Source organism: Rhopalosiphum padi, chromosome 1 (genome assembly GCF_020882245.1).
Source record: "Rhopalosiphum padi isolate XX-2018 chromosome 1, ASM2088224v1, whole genome shotgun sequence".
NCBI lineage: Eukaryota > Metazoa > Arthropoda > Insecta > Hemiptera > Aphididae > Rhopalosiphum > Rhopalosiphum padi.
Genome location: NC_083597.1, coordinates 23046068 through 23069414, shown reverse-complemented (window position 1 = coordinate 23069414; position 23347 = coordinate 23046068). Strand labels below are relative to the sequence as shown.

At 23.6% G+C, this 23347-nt stretch overlaps 1 protein-coding gene across 5 annotated transcripts in view; it reads right to left on the bottom strand.

Moving 5' to 3' along the window:
- LOC132917789 (phosphatidate phosphatase LPIN2) overlaps window positions 1–23347 on the bottom strand; it is a 26661-nt gene extending 3314 nt beyond the window's left edge. For 2 of the 5 annotated variants that reach the window (XM_060978691.1, XM_060978721.1), the window contains exons 1-8: window positions 23187–23347; window positions 12081–12121; window positions 5279–5492; window positions 1786–1937; window positions 1372–1707; window positions 738–1307; window positions 444–681; window positions 244–361 (exon numbers count right to left, since the gene is read on the bottom strand). In XM_060978691.1, the coding sequence (XP_060834674.1) occupies window positions 244–361; window positions 444–681; window positions 738–1307; window positions 1372–1707; window positions 1786–1937; window positions 5279–5458 (1594 nt within the window). In that variant the 5' untranslated portion in view covers window positions 5459–5492; window positions 12081–12121; window positions 23187–23347. Of the gene's footprint in view, window positions 1–243; window positions 362–443; window positions 682–737; window positions 1308–1371; window positions 1708–1785; window positions 1938–5278; window positions 5493–5581; window positions 5949–12080; window positions 12122–23186 lie in introns of those variants that run through there. The other 3 variants (XM_060978728.1, XM_060978712.1, XM_060978702.1) reach the window with 3 other exon arrangements.

The window sequence follows — 23347 nt, the reverse complement described above, 5'->3', positions numbered from 1 at the left end:
CTGTATTGTAGGGAATTTAAGTTGCAGTTACAGTATAAAAATGTTGAAAATGAAACCAGACTGGTTATAAACCGATTTCCAAAAACCTGTTTTAAGCCCTTATAAGTATGTATATATACAACTATATATATGTATAATTATATTTTATAATGAAACGTAAAAGATATTATTAATCTGTTCAACAGATATATTCTAAATTTAATTTCATATGTTGTATAAAAATAAGAATAAGTATTTATTTACCTATTGGAGTATTGGATTTAGTATCTTTACTGGCACGACTCCAATTGAACCAAGATGTATAACCTCGATTAAGACCTTTAGTATTTTCTGCTTGCACTTTAGCTTCAGAATATTCATTCTATAAACGGTAATTTGTTATTATTATTTATAATTTACATTAAAATAATGATTGTACAATTATAAAGCTATTATTTAGGCACCTGAGGTAACAATTTTTGATATGCAGCTATTGAGATCAAATGAGGCAAAGCAGTCTGACAATTATAAAACTTTTTATTTATGCGCACCACTAAATTAGGATTCTTCACAAGATTATTGAAATCAGAAGTGAATTCTTCATAAGTAATCTGATGTTTGGAAAATTTCTCTTCAATAACATCATTACCATTCAGTGAATCTAACTCTCCACATAAAGAAACTGATACTTCACATGGTAAACTGTAAAATTATGTTCGGTTATAATACTTTCTTTTTAATATAAATAATTGACTTACTTTTGGTGGAATTTTTCATCAAAATCACTATCAATCGATTTTGGTCCTTCTCTATCCATACTTGTAGGTGAATGAGATATTGAAGCACCTCTTCCAGATTCTATATCATCATCATCTACTTCTTCACTGACTTTAACGTCTTCTTGTCTTGGTGGAGTTTGATTATATAAATACAATTCCAATACCTTAGGATCTAATTGATCTGCACACAAATCAGCTAAATATATTCCTCCATTCTCTGAAGAGTTATGACGAATATGTTTAGTTTTTTTCATAAAACCCAACATATTTGCTAACATAGACCTCTGATTAGCAGCTTCTTGTTTTTTGGAAGCTTCTTGCAAATTTAATTTTGTATCGTTAGAATCCAAACTATTGCGGCGTGCAGGTGGTGTAGGTAATTCTCCCCAACGCCAAAATTGATGATCACTTGTGCCATTATTCAAATCTGTTTTATTAATTGCAGATATACCAATAAGACTTTCAACAGCTGAATTTCTGGCTCTTTGTTGAAGTTCATATTCAGTATCTGACTGAACAGCAGCACAATTATATTTTACCTCACCACAACTAAAAATAATATTTTTATAATTAGGTGAAAATAACTTAGAATATTTCTAAAATAACATCTTACTTTGAACTTGGAGAAGCATCTGTATCACTAAAGAAATGTAAATCATTATCCAAATATAGTTCTTGGGAACGGTCTTCATTATCTATTAAATAAGTAGGAGCTGGAAGATCACAAGATCCAAATGTATTCCCAAGTTTCTTGGTTTCATCTTTAACTTTTCTTTTGATCACAGATTTTTTGCGCCGACGTTTCCGCATTTGTGGTCGAGGTGGAGAGTCTTCAATTGGTCTAAACTTTAATGATTGAAAATCTTGTGTTGCACTATCAACAGTTTCCGCACAAAATGTTTTAGGAACAACTTGTTCTAAGTTAATAGCATACTCAATAGTTTTTCGTCTGCAAAGTAAAATATATAAATTAGTGTTTTTAATATTTAAAAATATATTAATATTTTTATTTATTGATAATTCTTACTCTTCGTCATCGGGTATTGGTGAGCATGCTAAATGGGGTGGTATTGTTTCAATATCATCTTCTTCTGATATTTCTTCAACAAAAAATGCTTCACCAGATTCTCCAAGTTTCATATGAAGCTGAACAGGTTCTCCATTAATTTCAATTTCAACCTAAAAGTAGTAAAAAAATTAATATTGAAGTAAAAATTTTATTTAAAAAAAGTGAGCAGATATGCAACTACCTTATTGGTAGTGTCTAGTAAATCGTCCAATGATAAATTATTGTATATACAAAAAAATTCTGAGCAAATACAGTTTGTCAGTCTATAGTACTAAGTATATTTTATTTACTATTTAATATTTTATATATATATATTATATAGATATAGATATAAAAATATATAAATTATATTTGAAAAATGTTATTATGTAATTCAATTTTTTAGTTACAATATGAACTAATTGAGAATTATTGTATAACATTTTTAATCTGAAGTTTTAAAAATTGATTATTCTATACATTTTTAACTACTTGATTAAGTATTTGCAAATTATCGTAATTTTGACCAAATTTGAACTTCAAATGCTTATAAAAAAAAGTAGTACCTATACAACTTTAAATTTTTAAATAGTTTTAATAATAACTTAAGAAAAACCTTGTATTACATTTTTTAACTTTTTTATCCAGTAAAAAAACTTTTATAAGCATTAAAAAAAAAGAAAAATAGAAAATTTTAAGTGTCTATAAATAGCTTGAAAATTCTAAATATTTAGAAAATGATATTATGTTAAGGAAATTTTAATAAAACTTAAAGAATCTAGTTTATATGGAATCTAATACCAGAAACAACTTCTAAGGTTGAAAATAAAGTATTTGTACTACTTCAAAAGGTGATAACAGAAAAAAAAAATAATCTTTTGATAGAAAAATCATTACATTTATTGCTCCACTCAGAATCTAAAATTAATTTGCAACTCTATGAGCTCAAGAAAACAGCACATAATTAAAAATGAATATGTTTTGTTATAAGTATAATGTATTAGTCAGAATTATAAAACCAATGGTATAAACCTTTGATTTAATAACTTATAAAGAAATATAAAGAACCTGGTACCCCAAGATCACTTAATGACCTTTTCAACTCGTTAAATAACATAATATTATGTTCAAATTTCTGGCGTCATACATTTATTTATATACCTTCAAATAATAGTTTAACTATATTTTTTTATTATATAGCTATTACTATTAAGATTAAACTAGAATTGTTATTTTGTCATGAAGTGTATTGTTCTAGTACCTACTTAAAACTAGTACTTAGAAAGTAATTATCTTCAATATTATTTTAAATTAAATAGCATATATAAATATTGATTGTAAGAGGATACTTTCTTGATACTTAAAACAATATACTGCATATAAATATATAAATTATTAATAAAATTATACATTAAGTAATTTTGTGTTTTGAGTAACTTTGGCATCTAAAGTTATGCAATGCTTAAACATCAAAAAGGCTTTTTATATTTGAATATTACAATAATAATTATGAAAATAAAGCTGTGACACTTAGAGAAGATGTCCTTAACTTCAACTAAATTAAATTTTATATTTTATACATTATACTACTTTGAAGTCATATGCTGTTTTGTTTTAATGTACAGAGAATAAACTATAATTTGTAATAGATATAAAATTCTTATAGTCTATAAAGCTATATAAATAATTGAGTTATTCAATTATTGAATTTGAATATATTTTACATATTATTACATTTATCAATATTAATGTAAGTTAAAAATTTATTTTAAATTAATTATTATTTATTTTAAATTATTTAAAATCAATACAATTTTGTACCAGTTATATATTACTACACTACACATTTTTAATAACTATTGGCACCAATATTTATGATTTAATTAAAATAATTAAGAGTTGAATAAATAGATATTATTGTGGTAACAACTTGAATTACATATTAGCTACTAATATAATTGAAACTTTAGGTAACAGATAGTATAATATTATCAGTAATAAACAAAACTAATCAGAGGGTCAATGATTTTTTTAAAGGTCAGTTATTGAAAAGCTATAAATACACAAATAAATCATAATCTATCCATATAACTATTAGTTATTAGTATGGTTATTTTTTTTAAATAAAGAAAATTTATAACTAACCTTTTAATAAGGTTAAAAAACATAAAAAAAAAAATATATAAATTGTTATTGAAAAAAGCCTAACATAAGTTATAACAGAAATATTTTTGTTGAATAATTGTTAAATAGCTTGAGATAACAGAGGCAATACATGTTATACTAAACAACAGTTATCAACATGTTGGGCAGTTTATAAAACTTATTTAATATTAAAAATACAAACATCTAACATGGTAAATGCATTACTATGCTACTTATGGTACAGTTGCGTAAAGAAAACATAAAAAACATTTTTAATAAATAATAAATATTTGTAATAATTAATAAGGTACAAATGATTTATTTTTGCTTTCAGTTTATAATAGATTGCAGAACAGAGGAATTACTGATAAATTACTGTGTTACAGTTCCAAGTAATTATCAAGTTATATAATATGATTACCAGCCAATTGTTAGGCTCGGGAAATTAAAAAATTATAGAAATTAAAAAAAAAAGTATGCAATAAAATACTAAATAAATTTAAGCATGGAGTGAATCACAAGAGTGAGTCTCACAATGCTCAATACAATCATATTTAGAAAATAAGAATTAAACACGGTTAATAATGAATTACAAATAGGTAATGATTAGTGAGTAAGCGAGTAAAATAGATCATATAAATGTTTGACTTATGTAACTGTGATACTTGTTAAATTTATTTAAAATAACCTCTTTATTTCTAAAATCAATTAGTTTTGAAAATGTTACTCTCAAAAATACATAACACAAAAAATATAAACAAAAATTGTAATTGATACTCTAGGTATAAAATATAAATTAATGAGATAAAAATTAAAAACACAAAAAATAGATTCCACACCGTAACCAAACTATTTTTAAATTTTTAATATCTCGGTAACAATTTATTTTTTTTATTTCCATATTAATTTTCATTAAACATTTTTCATAGTTCTAATTTAATAATTAGACTTTAAATAAAAAAAAATAAAAAATATATAGATTAAACCAGTATCTAAGGAGTATTAAATTGAAAACTAACTTAAAATTCTAAAAACTATTCACTCAATCAATTAGTAACAATACAATGATTAAAAAACCTTTAAGAGAAAATACAAATGTAATCTGAAATTAAATTTGGTCAAGAAAAATAAGAAACATTATTTCATAAATATAATTTAATCTACACCGAAGTATATAGAAAAAATCTAATTTAATTTTTTCATAGTTAATATTTTATATTTTTATCAAATTCTATAATTTTAAACTTCATCTTTCTTTTATACTACTCCCCTATTGTTGGAAACTATTTCATTTAATATTTAAACTGATTAAAGAAGTTTTACTTACTATTTTCTCTCTGCTTCGTAGCACACCAATTTTGCCAAAGCGTACATGAAAAGGCGAACACGTAAATGTACCATCCGGCTGTTCCACAACGACAATATCAATGGCTCCAGTTAAGGTGGCCGGATTGATCTCATTATATACATGCCGAAAATTACTGATAAATTTCCCTAAATAATTCATCCTTTTTCCGAGCAAGCTATGTAAACGGCAATCACTAAATCATAACAAAAACATAAAATTATATTAAACATAGAATAATTTATCCAGAATTAAATTCATAGTTTCTATATACTGAGCACACACTTAAAAATTTATTGATCGATATTATAATCCACGTATCCGTAGGTCGCGACGAGTTTATTGGTGTATTGGTGCATAGACTATCTAGTAACTAGTACTAAATACTTAAATACTTATTAAACATTAAAAATATTCCTATATAGGCATGAGAGTTAAAAATAACAAAGCAACGATCGTCGATCGAACGATGCCTTTATTACGATTAGTGCTCACGCGTTACGCTGATTACAGTAAGTTGTTTAGTTGTTATTGTGTTATGATTTGAGGCGCTGAATGCCGATGATTTCGATTTCACCGAACAGCTGATTCTGCACTTGACGCGCATAAAGGAGGAGCGAACGCAACGCGCGTTGTGTAGTGTCAATAGTCAATACTGATTACTCATTGAACATTGTGTGTATACGAAATCAAACGTCGAACGCAACTTACAAATGTTCTATGTTGGTCATTGGGCAAGCAGAGGTAATACAGACTGCAGGCTAAGCGGTCAAAATGAGTTACGATAATATTAGTATATCAACATTTTTCAAGGACAAAATGTATTTAATATTGATTTTCTTAAATTAATATTTCAATGTCTGAATTTAAAAAACTATTGATCCGAAACATGCTAGTCCTGAGTCCACACTTACATGTTTTGTTAATATGTTTAAAAATTATCATGTTGATACCATAGATAGTTAGGTAACCTTTATATAAGACTTGTGGACTGCACAATCTATAACCTACGTTAAACATACTTATACAACTTACCTATACTGACTATACTTATTACCACGCATAATGCTCATTAGTCTATAGTTCTTAACTTACATATTATAGTAAACATTTAATATTGAAATATATAATACCGGTATGGTTGTATAGTGTATAATATACTGTATACAAAGAACTGAGTAGGCCATTAATCGAATTAAATTGTATTTACTATTTAAATGATATTGTATTCGAATAATTACCGGTTATTTTATTAGATTAAACATTTTATTATAATTTTTAACTATAAACACGTAAATATTAAAAACACTAGGTAATCAGTTTTAAATTTTAAATCACCTGATTATAAATTGTATTATATTCTGAATAAATGCAAAAATATTATAAGCAAAACGTATTATATAAAACTATAGAGGAAAATATATTATAAATTATAATATTATTATAATAATTTCATAATAGGTAATTACGACAGTCGATAATAATAATAGTAAATGTAAAATATTAAATAATAACAAAAATGAAAATAAATAATTATAACAAATATCAATATAGGTAAATATTATATACCTATTACAGAATTTTTTAATTGGATTTAAAAATAACCTTTTCTTCAGACATAACTTCTAATAAATATCTGTTAAATGTCAGTAAATAATTGGTCTCGTAGTTGCAGATTAAAAATAAATTAATAAATTACAAAGTATATGAGAATTAAATGGATTGATTACAAATCAACACAATACGCTCGATTAATTATTAAAAAAATGTATTTAATTGAATTTATAATAAATACTATTAATACTTAATAAAAAACTTGAAGACAGGATAACTGAGTTATACTAGATGAAATTATACCACTGAGAATAGTGAGAATGGACTATCTACTACAATAATAACGTATCTATTTAATATTCGGTAATCGATTAAAAACGATACGGTAATAAACGACATGGGTAAAAAACAACAAGGTGAAAAACGTTAATTTTGGTTAAAAGTTATTAAAATAATTGTCGTCATAAATAAAATTTCTTTTAAATAAATATAGAAATTCGAAAGCACGTTTATTGAAATAAGCTTTACGTTTAAATTAATTTTTGCACTTTAGATTTTGATTTAGTGATGTTAATACCAATATTAAATAGGTAATAATATGTAAGTTATATTTGTATATATAATGATACCTGTAAGCTGCTATCAGTGGCATAACCAAGGAAGTGTTTGGGTATCTGGACACCTCCTCGGATCGTAATTTTTGTCCATAGTATACTAACAAATTTGGAAATTTATTGGGGAACTACTGTACGTTACTCGCGGATACCCCCTTGAAAAAATCCTGGTTGCGCTATTGGCTATACAATAAAACAAACGATATTTTTATCATTAAAAATTTAATTGTATTTTATACCTAGGCACTTGTGAAGTTTTGATGAGCAAAGTTGCGACGATAATATAATAATAATAATAATAATAATAATAATAATAATAGAGAATATAGATCTCTCCTTTTGTACATACGTACACTATACTACTCGAGTATAGTGTATATTATAGTACAATAATATTATCAAATATATTATAATATCTACGCACTAAGAGAATCAAACAGTATGAAGTAATAACATAGTAACATATGATTATAAAATATAGTAGTCTTGAAATATAGGTAGGTATACAGCAACGGATAATAAAACAACAAAATATACAATGTATAAGTATTTGATATTATGTCTTAATATTATATAATATATAATATTATAACTTAAATTAAATATTTAAAATTTGTTTTGGAAAAATATAGATATTATATTATGCAACCAATATCCAAATCATAGCCACGTAGGTATAGGCAATCAGGAAAAAATATCATATTAAACATCTGTATAGTGTATTTAAAGTTAAAAATTGTTTTATAAAAATAAATGTTTAGATAAAAGTAAAAATCTGTTATATAAATTACAAAGCTATGAATTTAATGTTGTTGTATATTGATCAGTTTAATTTAGATATTAAATAAAAATATATTAATGAGATGTAAATCTGAATTCTGTAGTTAAAATATTATAGTCAAAAGCGGCTAGAAAACAGTCAAAATAATTCTAAATATTATTGCAGAATCTAAATGTTTACGCATATGATTTTTATTGCTTATTTTGTTTATTCATTTATTAGCATTTATTTTTTTATAAAAAATATTTATTCAATGTTTACCAAACATGAAATAATTTAAAATTTACTAGACGAGTATATAATATTAACATATAAATATAAATAATTTATCATGGCTTACGGGACGGGCTATTAGTGGTTAACCTTATACATTAATACATTTTTTAAATAATAAAATGAAAAAAATTCTAATTTGAATTAAATTATCGATACAGAATTAAATAATATAAGAAAATCCATTGATAACATTGCTCAAAAGTATTAAAAAAATATTACAAAAGCATTACAACACACTATTAAAAAAATACGGATATCACGCGCGAATCAAATAAGCATACATGCAGCATGATAGCAACATGATGGCATTTAACGAAAACGCCATATTCCTATAAATGGGATAGAAAAATAGTGAATTGTAAATGAGGTGGATATATGAACTATAATAGATGAGAACAGATTACTTAGGTCATAAGTGTTCTAACGATAGTGGTGTGAATATGGTGGTCATAGGAAAAGTTGGAGTAAAATAAAATCAGTGATCTTTGACGCAGGATAGAAAAAAGGTAAATAAGAATGGATAGACGATTAATTATTATTTATCATAAATCATAATATATAAATTATAACGAGCATCATTTGAATGAAAGCTACGTTATAAGTTACATTTATGGTTATAATGTTAATGGTTTAAACATATTTTTCTTTAGTTGTACATATTGTAGACCAAAATATAAATCTATATTTGATATGACACAGAAGTAGCAAATTATATTGGATTTTGTTTTTGTTTTTTAACAACATTCTTTTTCTATAGGTCATTTTTCTTAAATTTTATATTTCAAAGAACATTTTTCAAATTATGTTTTATTATTATTAAGTTTAATTTACGTACAAGTGCTCATTTACGCAACTGGAGCATACATGTTAAACATAAGTATGCTTATATAATTTTAAATAGACCTACACCTGTAGGCTGTACCAATAGATTATAGGTAGGTATAGGTACTATTATTGATGTCACAACACGTGAACGCACAAATATGAAACATTATTAATAATCTAATACAATTGTAAATCTGTTAATATTTTTAACTCATTTTAAAATTACATTTATGATTGTTTTGAAAGCTAAGCGCATAATCATTTTGATAATTTTTTGACCATGTTTGCATACATTTTTAAGATCTTGAAGTAATTAACATCATACATTAACTTATAACTATTTGATTAATTAATTTAAGTAATGAAAAAATCAACTGATAAATTTTCGTTGCATACAAACATACAAAAAGTATTCAATCGTGGCATCGTGCATTTTAATAATTACATTATTAAAGTGATTATGTAACAATTTATAGGTAATAATATTGTCCAAATTAAACTTCAATAATATTGTTTGGAAAAAAGTTATTGGCGAGTGCCGAGTGATGACTGATATATTGATATGTAAACATGGTGGATACTATCTGTAGAATTATGTAGACGATTTGCTGGCGAACAATTTCCTACTTTCACATCTTCCGTGAATATAATTAATATACTTGAACATGTTACCTACGCGTGTAATACTATACATATCAACATATCTAACCTAGACCTATAAAAAGTAGGTATGTTAAGTAAATTCAAAACATCGTTTCACCGTATACATAATATTTTCGACCAGAATAAAAATTGCTTAGGTACTCTTAGATTATATATAGATACATAGCAATCCAATTAAATTGTGTAGCTATGCATAATATATACAGGGCGATTATTTTATCCAACCACAATAATTATTTCAAAAACTACAAATGTTTATGACATTTTTTTTAAATAATTTCCACTCAAAATAAAAAAAAATTTCTTAAAAAGTTATATTTTTTAATATTTTTATTGTTATAATTTTAACTTCCCAACTTTTTTTTGAATGACAACATAAAAAAAATTCTATTTTAAATCAGAATATTTTTCGGAGTATTTCGATACATAAAAATCTAAATTTGGACAAGAAATTCATGAGTTATAAATATTTTAAGTTTATTTGAGCGGAATGGAGAGGTACACAAATATCCCGAAAAAACTACTTGTCCAAATTTCGATTTGTATGTATCAAAAATCAAAATAAGGTATATGTATTTTTTTTAAAAACGTCAATAGATTTTGAAATAATGAGTGTTTGTTAAAAGAATTGCTCAGTATAAATTATAAGCGTTATATCCTGTAAATTATATTACTAACAATCCATAATACGTTTTTAAATTAGTACATATTGGTATAACAGGTTTACAATTTAAGTTGTGAAAATATGTTGAATATAACTGATATTGGTAACACTTTTACAACGCCGACAGTTTGTACCTAGTACTCAAATTTAATATACAGTTTATAGGTACATTACATTTCTTCATTATAATTCACAATTTAAAAATATAGATATAATACACGAAAAATGATTGTTTTAAACTTAATTGAGCCAAAAATAGTAGATCCATAACTAAATAATATACTCAAGTTATTCAACATATATTATGACCAACATAGGTACATTCATATCTAATTTAATTTGTAAAGTAAATTATAAAAATAAAAATCTAATAAGCAGATATAAAATACACTTATATGAGTTATATGTTATAATTGAGTATAAATTATTATTTATTAGGTATTTATTAAGGTTACCACTATTTTTCTCGAATGAACTTTTTCCCGAACACCTTTTACCCAAATCGATATTAAATACGATAAATTATAATGCGTATAAAAAATATAAATTAATTAATCAAATTAATCAAATTAATAACATAATAAATGCTGTAGTGTTATCATTAAATATTTTAAAATGGATAAATTATATTTATAATGCATAATAGCTAACCACTATAGCCCCTAGTTATAACAAAATTAAAATTTTTATTTTGGGAACAATAACCGGCGGGGAAAAATTGTTTTGGATTTTCGAACAAAAACCCAATCGGGAAAAAGTTCTTTCGGAAATTTCGATTCGAGAAAAACGGCGAATACCTTTTATTAGATTTTTATTATTTATCAAGACTATAAAAAAATATAACTAAACGACTTTTCGATTTTCAATTGGTTACACATAGATAATAAATAAACAATAAACATTATTAAGTGTGTAATAAGTTATGTGTGTATTAATATTTTTTAATTATATTTATTACTCAATTTTTATTTTAAATATTCACATAAATGTAAATTAGGTAAGTATTCATCCATAGATAATATATAAACAAGATAATATGCAGGATATTGTAAGTTGTAACAATTGATAATATGACCTATTACTACTCAATGGTGGTCTGAGGTTCTTCTGGCATACGACTTTCTATATAGACAAATAATTTATTATATGTCTATGCGTTACCTTATACGTTGTAAGTATAATATATGTGTTTACCATTGAAGAAGATAAGTGAAACCAATAACTAATAAGTAATAAGATTAAAATACGATATTATAAACAAATAACAATTGTTTTTAAATTAAAATCAAAGATTTAACAAATATGAAATTTACAATATACCCTACCCTACCTTAACCTACCTATAAAAAAAAGATACAAATATATTTTACTTAATCAAATATTATAATTTTTATCAAGTATACTTACCGCTTTAATGCAGTCTCCTAGAGGACTTTAACTACAGCATTCTAAAAAATAAAATTTGAAATATTTAACACAATTTTTAATTATAAATAAATTTAATGAATATTCTTAAAATTTAAAATAAGTATCAACAGAACTCACATGGACATTTTAGCTGTGTATACAATATTACCTATAGCAACAACTATAAATAATAATAATATTCATCGCATAATATATTGAAATATATCTTTTCTTTATACTTAAGAGGATGCCAGCGTAGTATTTGTTATCTCTCTCTAACCCACGCGAAACATGGCAAATTTTATGTTCACAAAAATGACTATAACCATATTCATATCTCAAATTAGAGTGAAATGACCTATTATAGAATTTAAAGTTAAGAACATTATCTAGGGTATCTCATAAGCGTTTTATTATATTTTTATTTTAAAGCGAGTTATGAGTATTTTAAAATTGTAAATTGTTTATGGATCTTAAAAAACTCATAACTCACTATAAAATAAAAATATAATAAAACACTTATGAGAAGCCCTAGATAATGTTCTTAACTTTAAATTTTATAATAGGTCCTTTCACTCTAATTTTAAAAATTATTATGATTTTACTGATTATAGTCATTTTTATGAACATAAAATTTGCTATGTTGCGCGTGCAGGGTTAGAGAGAGATAACAAATACTAAGCTGGCATCCTCTTAAGTCTATTTATTTTATTAATTCTGTCGAGTGCTGAATAATTTTATTATTTAGTATATACTATATAAGTATACAAAATATTTAATATTTCCTATAATAGGAACTGTAATTGTTCACGCCATTAGTAGACTTTTGAAAAACAATGAAAAATTAAAATTAAACAATGCATTTCAAGCACTGTTATAGACTAGTAATAGATCATAATATAATATAGAATTGATTGAATTGATAGTTTTGAATTAGAAATCGCGTGTACACAATGTATATAAAATATAAATAGGTATTAGCCATTAGGTATACATATTAACATATAAATATTATTCAATATACATATACCTATGTAAATAGTTAGTGGTAAAAAAAATATAAATCATTGTAACACATCGTATAGATATCAAGCACATATTATTATGCATAAAGACAATAAAGTTGGGGTGTGTCCCTTGACCGATTGGAAGGTATTAAGGTATTGTCTGCACACAATGTAAACATGGAATATGCTTATTTTTGTTTATAAAAACGTTTTATTAGACCATTATAAATTTATAACAGATAGTTATACTCGTATCTACAGGGATGAGAAGAGCACCTAGAGTCTAGACCAATACAAAGTAGTAAAATAAAAAAATAACATGTATTCAATTAAAATTATGTTATAATGAGTCGTAGTGGTACCTTATATACATTATACATTGTACCTCTCGGTGTGCACAAATTCGTCTCACTCTTATTTTAAAATAAGATAACATAAATTACACCCCCAATAAAATTATTAAACATATTTATTTTTGTGGTTTTCGGTGGTTTCTAAACTGATTTAAAATATTATTACTTTTTATGAAACTATTTAGTATTAAAACATTAAGTTAACAATATTAAATTTAATATCTTATAAACAATTTATATATAATTTTTAGTGGTTATTTACCTATGTTTGATAAAAATATTTCAAACTATACTGACTTTATACTGACTTTCCTATCGATAAGTAAATTTAGTACATTAATACAGAACTACAGAGGTGAAACATTTATGAAAGATACAATTATGTTTATACTGTTTATAGTATGATTATTATATATATATATCAACGAAGATTCAATAGTTCCTCCGAGTTTATAGGCAGAAAAATGTTCAAGCTTACAAAGAACCACCAAATACCAATGCTTGCGAATCTTTTCATTCGAAATTGTACAGATTATCCCAACCCAAACATATGATACAGTGTATTTCTTTTTGAAAGTACCATGAAATATTTCAGTCCAATGACCTCAGATTGATATGAACTTTTCGGGAAGAGATAGAGAATACGTAAATACATATTTTTTGAGTGTGAATTTCAATGTGCGTATGCACTATGCACAATACAGCTTGTATTTTTTTTTTTAATAGAAACACGTGTTTTTAATACCAAATAAGAATAAATCGAATTATTTTAAGTCATTTTGATCTCTTAACTATGGTTCTAAAACCAAAATTGACTGAATGACAACAAACAAATGTTTTAATTTAAATCATTAAATTTTCGATGTTTGCCTATGATTTCACAAATTTCCGTGCGACTCCGCATAATATAAATATTATAATTAATAATTATAAAATTGTAAATTTATGTGAAATTTAAAGAAAAAACATTTTAGCAACTACCCCAATGGAAGAAATGCGTCATCTGCAGCCGTGCACGGAGAATGATGGGCTAAATTTTGAAAAAATTGTAAAACAGATATTGGTATTAATTCAATTTTTAAATAAATAATTTTTTTTTATTATCATTATTTTAGAACTTTTAGTAGCAACTATTATAGTTCAACAATTACAGATTGATACAAGATAATAATATAATATATATAGCTCAACAATAAATAAATAATAGAAATTATAAATGATGTGTCAATTTTTTTTACACTATTCACATTACATTACATAGTAAAAAAAACAAAACTTGGAGTAAATGTATAAATTAAGTCAAATAAATTCTTAAAAATAATTTATTTAATGTCTAAAAACATATTATGAGCAAAAAAAAAAAATACGAAGAATCGCACGGAAATTTATAAAATCATAGAATAATTGTCGAAAAATTCAATGTCATCATAGTTGAGACTGTTGAGAGGTCAAAATTATTTTGAAAAAATTCGGTTTATCCGTATTGGTATTGAAAACACCTGCTGTTATTTAAAAAAAATTAAAGTTGTATTGCGCAAGAGTACATTAAAGGATACAAAATTTGAAAATCATCAAAAAATGTGTATTTATAGGTATTCTCTATCTCTTCCAGAAAACTCTATATCAGTCTGAGGTCACTATAATTGAAATATGTCGTGTTACCTTTAAAAGGAAACACACTGTATACATTTTTAAGTTTTAAAAAATATGCAAACACATACTATAATATTAAAAAGTAATCTAAAAAGTCCACGCACCTAGGAAACCAATAAGAAAAAGAATATTATCTATAGAAAGTAAAATATAAGTCAATTAAAATAATTAAATACTAATGAAATAATAATTAAGGATTATGTAAATATATTAGCTAACAAATATAAATACCAAAAAAATTAAATGAAATATGATATTATATTTTACACGTATTAGATATTTTATTTACTAAGGAAAACATTTTTTTTTATAAATATTAAATTAAATATGATATGCATATGTATGTGTATAAGTGACTTATTATATGATATTATGTACCTATTATTATTATTTATTATTATACGTTTAATTTTAAAAATATGTTATATTGTAAACTATTAGTAAAATTTAAATTATTAAATTTTATTTGATATATTACTTTAGGAATCACTTAAAATTAACTGTAAGTAAAAAAAGTTTAGTTAAAAACAGAAAACAACGCATTACACTATTGATAGGCTAAGTATGATTATTTTACAATCCTAATAAAAATGCTTTAATAATAAGATAGGTTTTGATAGTTAAAATATTTTAATATTGAGAATTAGTTACCTAACCAGTAACCACCTTGTGAAGCGTACCGGAAGAACACGATAGTATATATCTATTATATCATATAATATAGTTTTTATTTTCAATTCTAGTCTCGTTCAATGTCATTTTAAAGAACAAAAAAAAACCTACAAGTACATGGTATTGCAAATTAGAATATAAGAATATAATGCATTGTGTTGATTAAAAGTTCAATCTTTAATGTTATACAAAATGTACATACCTAAGTAATAAATACTATTGAACTAGATTTACCTGGCTATATCTTTAATATATAATAGATTTTTAATACCTTCATAGTTAAAATATTCCAGAATTGTATAAATTCGTGATATCTGCGGGACCATTTACATTAGTTAGATTGAGTGATTTATTGCAGTAGGACATTTAGGTATATAATGTACCATTTACCATATTTTTAATATAACTTATAATTTTTTAAATATAATTAATAATAGGCAATGTGGATTAGAATAAGTAGAACGTAAAACTATGCGAAGTTGGATATTAAGAGAATCGAAATAATATATGACTTATAAAAAATAATATTTTCCTATACAAAGCAAATAACCTTAAACAGACATAGTAATATAGTAATATAACTAGTATAATAGTTTGTTCAATATATTGTTTAATGTTCATAGGGAAGGGGATCCATATCCCTTTAGTCTTGACCACTGTCGGTAAATCCGTTAATGACGATATTATAGTCTTATTAAATAAAATTAGTCTGTATAAAACATTAAAACACCTTTTATTTTCTATATTTATATCACAAATTATAATACTGATAACTGGCATATAGACATATAGTGGGTGCATGCTTTGATATTATAAGTATTACGCACAAATAAACTTATAAAGTTATAACCATTAGTAATTAATTTATAGGTAGTTTAAAATGCTCTATTATGTCTATTTTACTATTGTACTAAACTAGCAAGTAACGTTGATTACTCATTTATTAACAAATAATAATATTACATGTACAGAGTGATACTTCATAAAGCATAAATATAAAAATAATAATATATAATAATATATTTGTTTTTGGGCTGGATACATTTTTTCTAACCGTTACAGTTGCTATAACAACTAAACTATAGCTACAATTACAACGATTAATCGTTAATAGGTGATATTTATAACGATTTCGCGTAGCTTATTTTACGCTACAGTTGTAATGACAATTGGCAACTAAGTAAATAAATAATATTTTATAAAAACTGATATTGCAATACGTGAAAAAATCGTACCTATTTATAGACATATTAGAATATTTGTTAAGTACATTACAATTGAGACCATAAAAAACAGCAAAAACAAATACTCGGATATAGTCGTACATATATATGATTAAAATATCTAATGTTATTCGTATAGCAGATAAAATATTAACATTTTTCCCTTTAATAACGAATTTATTCCAACGCCTTATTGTACAGTGTGATATTATAATTAGGTAATATCTTAAAACCAATCAACATATTTTGGAAATGTCATTGAAAATAGTAAAATTCATGAATTCAAAATATATATTATAAACGTTAGGTTCCCAAGAATAATGTTTTAGAATTTTATTATAACAAAATAGTGGTCATTATAAATAATCATTATCGTCAGTGGCGTACGCAGAAGAAAGTTTTTTTTTTTGGGAGGGGGGGATTGTTTTAAAAATCAGTTATTGTAAAGTAGAACTTTTTTAATAAATATACAATATTTTTTATGAAAATTAGGTATATTTGCAATACTTATTTAAATACAAACATTGATATAACAAAATTAACATTAAAATTGAATAAGTAAATAACCATACAAAAACCCAAATATTTCGGGCAATGTTTGAACATTCAAAACACCCTCCTGTAGTCCTGTGTAGTGTTTACGTGCCTGATTATCATCGTTAATATACATGATTTCGTAATAACTAAAGATATCCGTAGAAAATAATTGTGTTTGAATATTTAAAAGATTTTTTAATGCTAGCAAAAAATTTTAAAACTATAAAAATTGAAGATTTTATAACTTTTTTAAGAATTTGAACTTGAATTGAATATAAAATAAAAGTGTGAAAATATATTTTTAATTTTATTAATAAATATACAACAACTTATGTGTGATCTTGTATTAATTATTCATGAATTCTGACCCACCGAATAATTTTAAGTGATTTTAAGTTACAACAAAAAACAAAAATCATTTGATGAGAATAGTTTTTTTTATATTGATGAAAATTTAATGTCGTAAAAATTGGAATTTCAAACAGTCATAAAACATTGACTTTCTAGAAGAATTTTTTCTATTTAAGTTAAATAACTTATAAAGGACTTAATATAAAATTTCCAAATCTTAAGTATAAACTAAACCTTTTTTTACCAATTTCGAACTAGAAAATAATTTGTAATTTTTGATTTTTGTAATTTCTATAAATCAATTTGTTATTAGCATTTATCAAAAAAATTTTAAAAAGTTTAAAATTAAAAATTTAGCTCAAATAATAAATAGCTCAAAAAAATATATTAAAAATTATGTCATACACATAAATGATAATAAAGTTTATATTATATAAGCACTACTACACTTTCACAATTTTACACTTGATAAAAATTTAAGATTTCTAGTTATTCGTTCTTAAAATATAACAAAATAAAGAAATCAAAGTTTAAAAACTAGTTTACCTTATAAATTTCCAATTTTCCTTAATTTTTTATTTCCTTTTCCCAATTATTTTGAAAAAAAACTGTTAATTTTTAACTTTTCTAAAGTACAAACTAGATCCATTTTTCTATTTAAAATCATCTTTTTTTAGAAATTGAAGCGTGTTTTGACTACTTTCGTAGTCACACAAAAAAGAATATACATCATTGTAAAATCAATATATTAATCACTCTGCTATAAATTACATTTATTCTTAATTTCTTAGTATTAAAAAATTATAAATATTTATAAAAATTAAAAAAAATATTGATCTTGTTTTAATATACACTTCAGTAGGTAGTTCAGAAGTACTTTAAGTGATTCTTTGACCTTTAAACACAATAACAACTGCAGTAAATAACTAAAAGGCCGTTTGTTGACTCTGACTCATCATTTAAATATGATTTAAAAAATAGACCAAATATACAATTTAATAATGTATCTAATTAATTTTTCAAGTATTAAATAAACATTTTAAATTTCGACATAAACAGAAAAACAGCTATAGTATACCTATAAATAACATTAATTTATTTTATTTTGCCTTTACGTATTTATTGATATGTGCGTAAATGACGTAGTACAGGTAAGCGAGACAACAGTTCAGTATTGACCTTGAATAGTGTCAATGTATATAATATAATATATATGTATAATAAAAGCAAAAAACAAGCTGTAGGCTTATTACTATATGATATTCGGTAAGCTGTTCATAACAATCGCATAACAAAAATATGTTTTCGCAACATCAAGGTTATTTCCAAAAACGATTTTAGTTTTAGTAAACAGATAAACAGATTATAATATATAATAGAAATATTATTATACAAAATATTTTCCAAACTAATTATTATGACGTATATTAAAAATAGAAGGGACAATGGGACAAACTACAAATTTGTTTACAAATCTGTAACATAAATATTTACCAGTTAAAATTGTTTTTGTTTATTAACTAAATAACATGTTTTTATTTTATTTTTTTATTAAATGGCAATTATTCAAAAAAATAATCATTACCCACAATGATTTTAGTTATAACTAGCAGATAAACAGATTATAAAAAAATATATGTATATTGTATAAGAGTAATATAATAAGTAAGTTAAATGAGCGAATGAGTGATAAACTAACACAGAAAGACATCGCTTCCAGATTTTTTTGCGTTCCAAGGGGGTAAATTTCAAATAATGTGCTGGTTTTCTATAAATAAAAAATATTTTAAACATTTAAGTAATTATAGAACATAAACTGGAAAATGAATATTAGAAATTGTATTTTTAAAAATTACCCATACAATATTACAATCTATGTGTATGATAATTCTTTTAACAGTGAAAAAACTCATTCTATAAAAATTAATATTTTTAAAATAATCAGGAAAAAAAAATTAAGCAAAAACAACAATTTTTACACAAAATTAGTATTAATATAAGGAATAACTTAAAAATAAATACTTAACTGATTTTTATTAGCCATTCATAGACAATGTTCAATTGTTATAGATAAGGATTAAAATTTTAATACAAGGGTTCTTATAAGTAGTTTACCAAAAATTAAAAATTAAAAATCAAAAATATATAAACAACATATTTTAAAGATATTTTAAGTTCAAATTTAGACGAAATTAGACACTTTACAAAGAATAACTATTGAAGTTGTTTTGTTATGATTTAAAAATATTATTTAAAGGTACTTGAAAATTTTAGCGTATATTATACTCAGTGGCGCCAAACACTATGTCCAAGTATTGCGACCGCAAGACATGTTTTGGGTGGATGGTGTTTCCCATAGCCCATAGGCTTATTTTTAATGTCGGACTTAAAGTTAATATCTAGTGTCCAAATAAAGTATTTGTTGAATTCAAGCTATCATAAATACATTACACTTATATAAATGGCTTAATTCTCCAAAATCTAAAGCAATATAATACAATCCAGGTCAACAATTTTAGATGGTTCTATGTCCATCTAGCTATAATTAGTAGTTATATAAAGATGTTATATAATATGGGTCTATAAAACAAATTTAGATGGTGGATGTCTAAATAAAAATGTTTAATTTCACAACATGATTTGAAATGAACTTCGGCGCCACTGATTGTATTATATTTTAAATTCAAAATTACATTTTAAAATATAATGTATTGTCATCAAAAAATAATTCAACCTACTATATTAGTATTAGTAAAATAAATTACTTTATTAGCATTTAGCAAAATAAACATATCAAAAAATATATAAGTTGACAGATCGTCTGCTCAAAATTATATATATAATGATTTATTATTGAACACAAACTTGATACATACATTACAGTGAATTACTCCTCAATGATGAGGTACACTCAAAACCTTCTATAGAATAGTTATAACTTTCCCCCTTCTTATCATTGTATGCTTTCATGAGTTTAACTTCTATAAACGACAACATACATTGTATATTAATTAAAATGTATGTCTAATTAATATACATTAATAATTTACTGGTAATTGTTATACATCAAGAAAAGTAAGAAACATAAAAAAAAAATTAAAATGTAGTAGTAATTTCAAACTATGTTTTGTATTTTTTTTTTTTTTTTAGATTAATACAGTCAATAAAATGCATAATATTATTTTCAAAATTTTGAAGAACTTTCCAAAAATTGTTTTTTGTGTTTACATTTGAAAGAATTAATTACCAGGCATAATATAATAATATGTTTTATTTAATAATCTAGACGTCTAGTAATTGTTCATTACATTTTGAGTTTTAAATAATATAAATAACTCTAAACATATAAAAATGTGCATTTATATTTATCATAAATTAATATTAGGTACCTATTTTGATGATAAAACAAATCCATACTTCTTCAAGATATTATTTTTTAAGTACCTAGGTAATCACTTTTAGTGAGCTCTAAAAACAACAAAATAAACTAATTATTGTATAATAAGTAATATATTATGTAAGACATAGCATGTAGGTATTATTTTATTAATAATATAAGCTCTATACATTTAATGTAATAAAATGGAAACAATAAAGAATAACAATCAAGTACCAATCAGACTATAAATATTATTAATTACTTATTACTTATTAGCAATAATATTTATACATATTTATTTAATAAATATCATGCTATATTGTCTCTATTATTTATAAAGTTCATTACAGTATAGTGGTTTATCAGTTATCAGTATCACTGAAGTCTGTAAGCATTTCTTTACTAAAAGGTTTAAGATAATCATGTTAACTTAAATATTTTGGTCTTCAGATGTATAGGCACACTTTCAATACAATCATACGTGGATTTTAGTATGGCTTGATAATTGACAAATTATTAATGTCAAATAAGTAATCATAAATTATAAAATAAATTATTAACATGTAGATATATAAATTATAATGTTTTTAAATAATAATAAATTAATAACTGTCCTAAACTCCAAGTATATTTTTCTATTTATAATTATTAATTATATATTATCTAGAATTATAGATTTTATTTAGTCAAAATACAATAGTATAAAAAAAAACTATAATAATATTCTGAAATGCAAAATATATATATATATATATATATATATATATATATATAAGTCAAACTATAAAATTAATAATCAAATATTTCAAATTGTCAATCATTATGAAAATATACATTTTTTTTTTATGGTAGTATAATTGTTAGCAATACTATTGCATTGCTATTAGCTACTTCTTAGCAAAATAGTAAAATAGTACCATAGATTAAATATACTACTAATATTAATATATTTACTTTATTGTCTATACTAGATAGGTATTTAAAAATAGAACAAGTAAGTGCAAGTACCTACAAATGTACTGTCTATTTATTATTAGTGTTAAATAAAATATACATAGGTAATAAAATTTACTACGTAATTTACTACTTATAATTTATAAGTTATAATTAAACATTTTAATACCTATATATTAAATATTAAATTAATATTATTTTTAAAAATGTTATAACAGTTTACTATAAATATTGGTAATTAATATATCAAATTGATAATTTAGTGTAACTAATTGATATATTAGCATAAATATTAAATACATAATACATTTTAATCTACATTATTAGTTAATAGTTAATATTTGAACTTACCTATAAAAACTTCTAACTATAATTGTTATAAATATTATATAATAATAATGATGATGATTTATGACAAACGGTGTAATGTATACCAAGCTTCTACTACATTTTATTTGTATATTTTACAAATTAATAGTACCTAAATTATACCTTTATTTTCATTTACTGTCAATGGGTAGGTACATAATAATAACGTGATAAATCAAAAAACCATTAAAAAATTATTTCTTTATAAATAATTAAAAATTATTGTAGTCTGTAGAGTTATTCAAGTGATCAAATGTTTTTAATTTAAGCTAATTAGCTATTGTATAATTATTATAAATTATGATAATTTTATTATAATTAAAACTAAATATTTCATAAAACGCATTTATATACAAGTTGTTTGTAGGTGCCTACCTGATACCTATTTAAACATTCATAAAAACGATTAAATAATGAAGACGATTTAAGTTTAACAACATATTATAATAAGCATGGCATACATCATACATGAAGTATATAATATAATGTATAAATGTACATTGTATATTGTACGTTATGTATATATTCAATGTACACTTATAATTTACAATTAATATTAAGCACACACTATATCTAGTTAAAATTAAATATTACCAACAAAATCTTACCAGTTAAATCACGGTATAAATCGCCAACATTAATAACCACTTGTCTATTACGCGAGTAAAAATACAAGAATAAAAGATGCGACATCTACCACTGCTAAAAACTGACTGAGACTGACCGACTAATATATTTATATTATATTATATTAGTCCGTTCGGTTTGG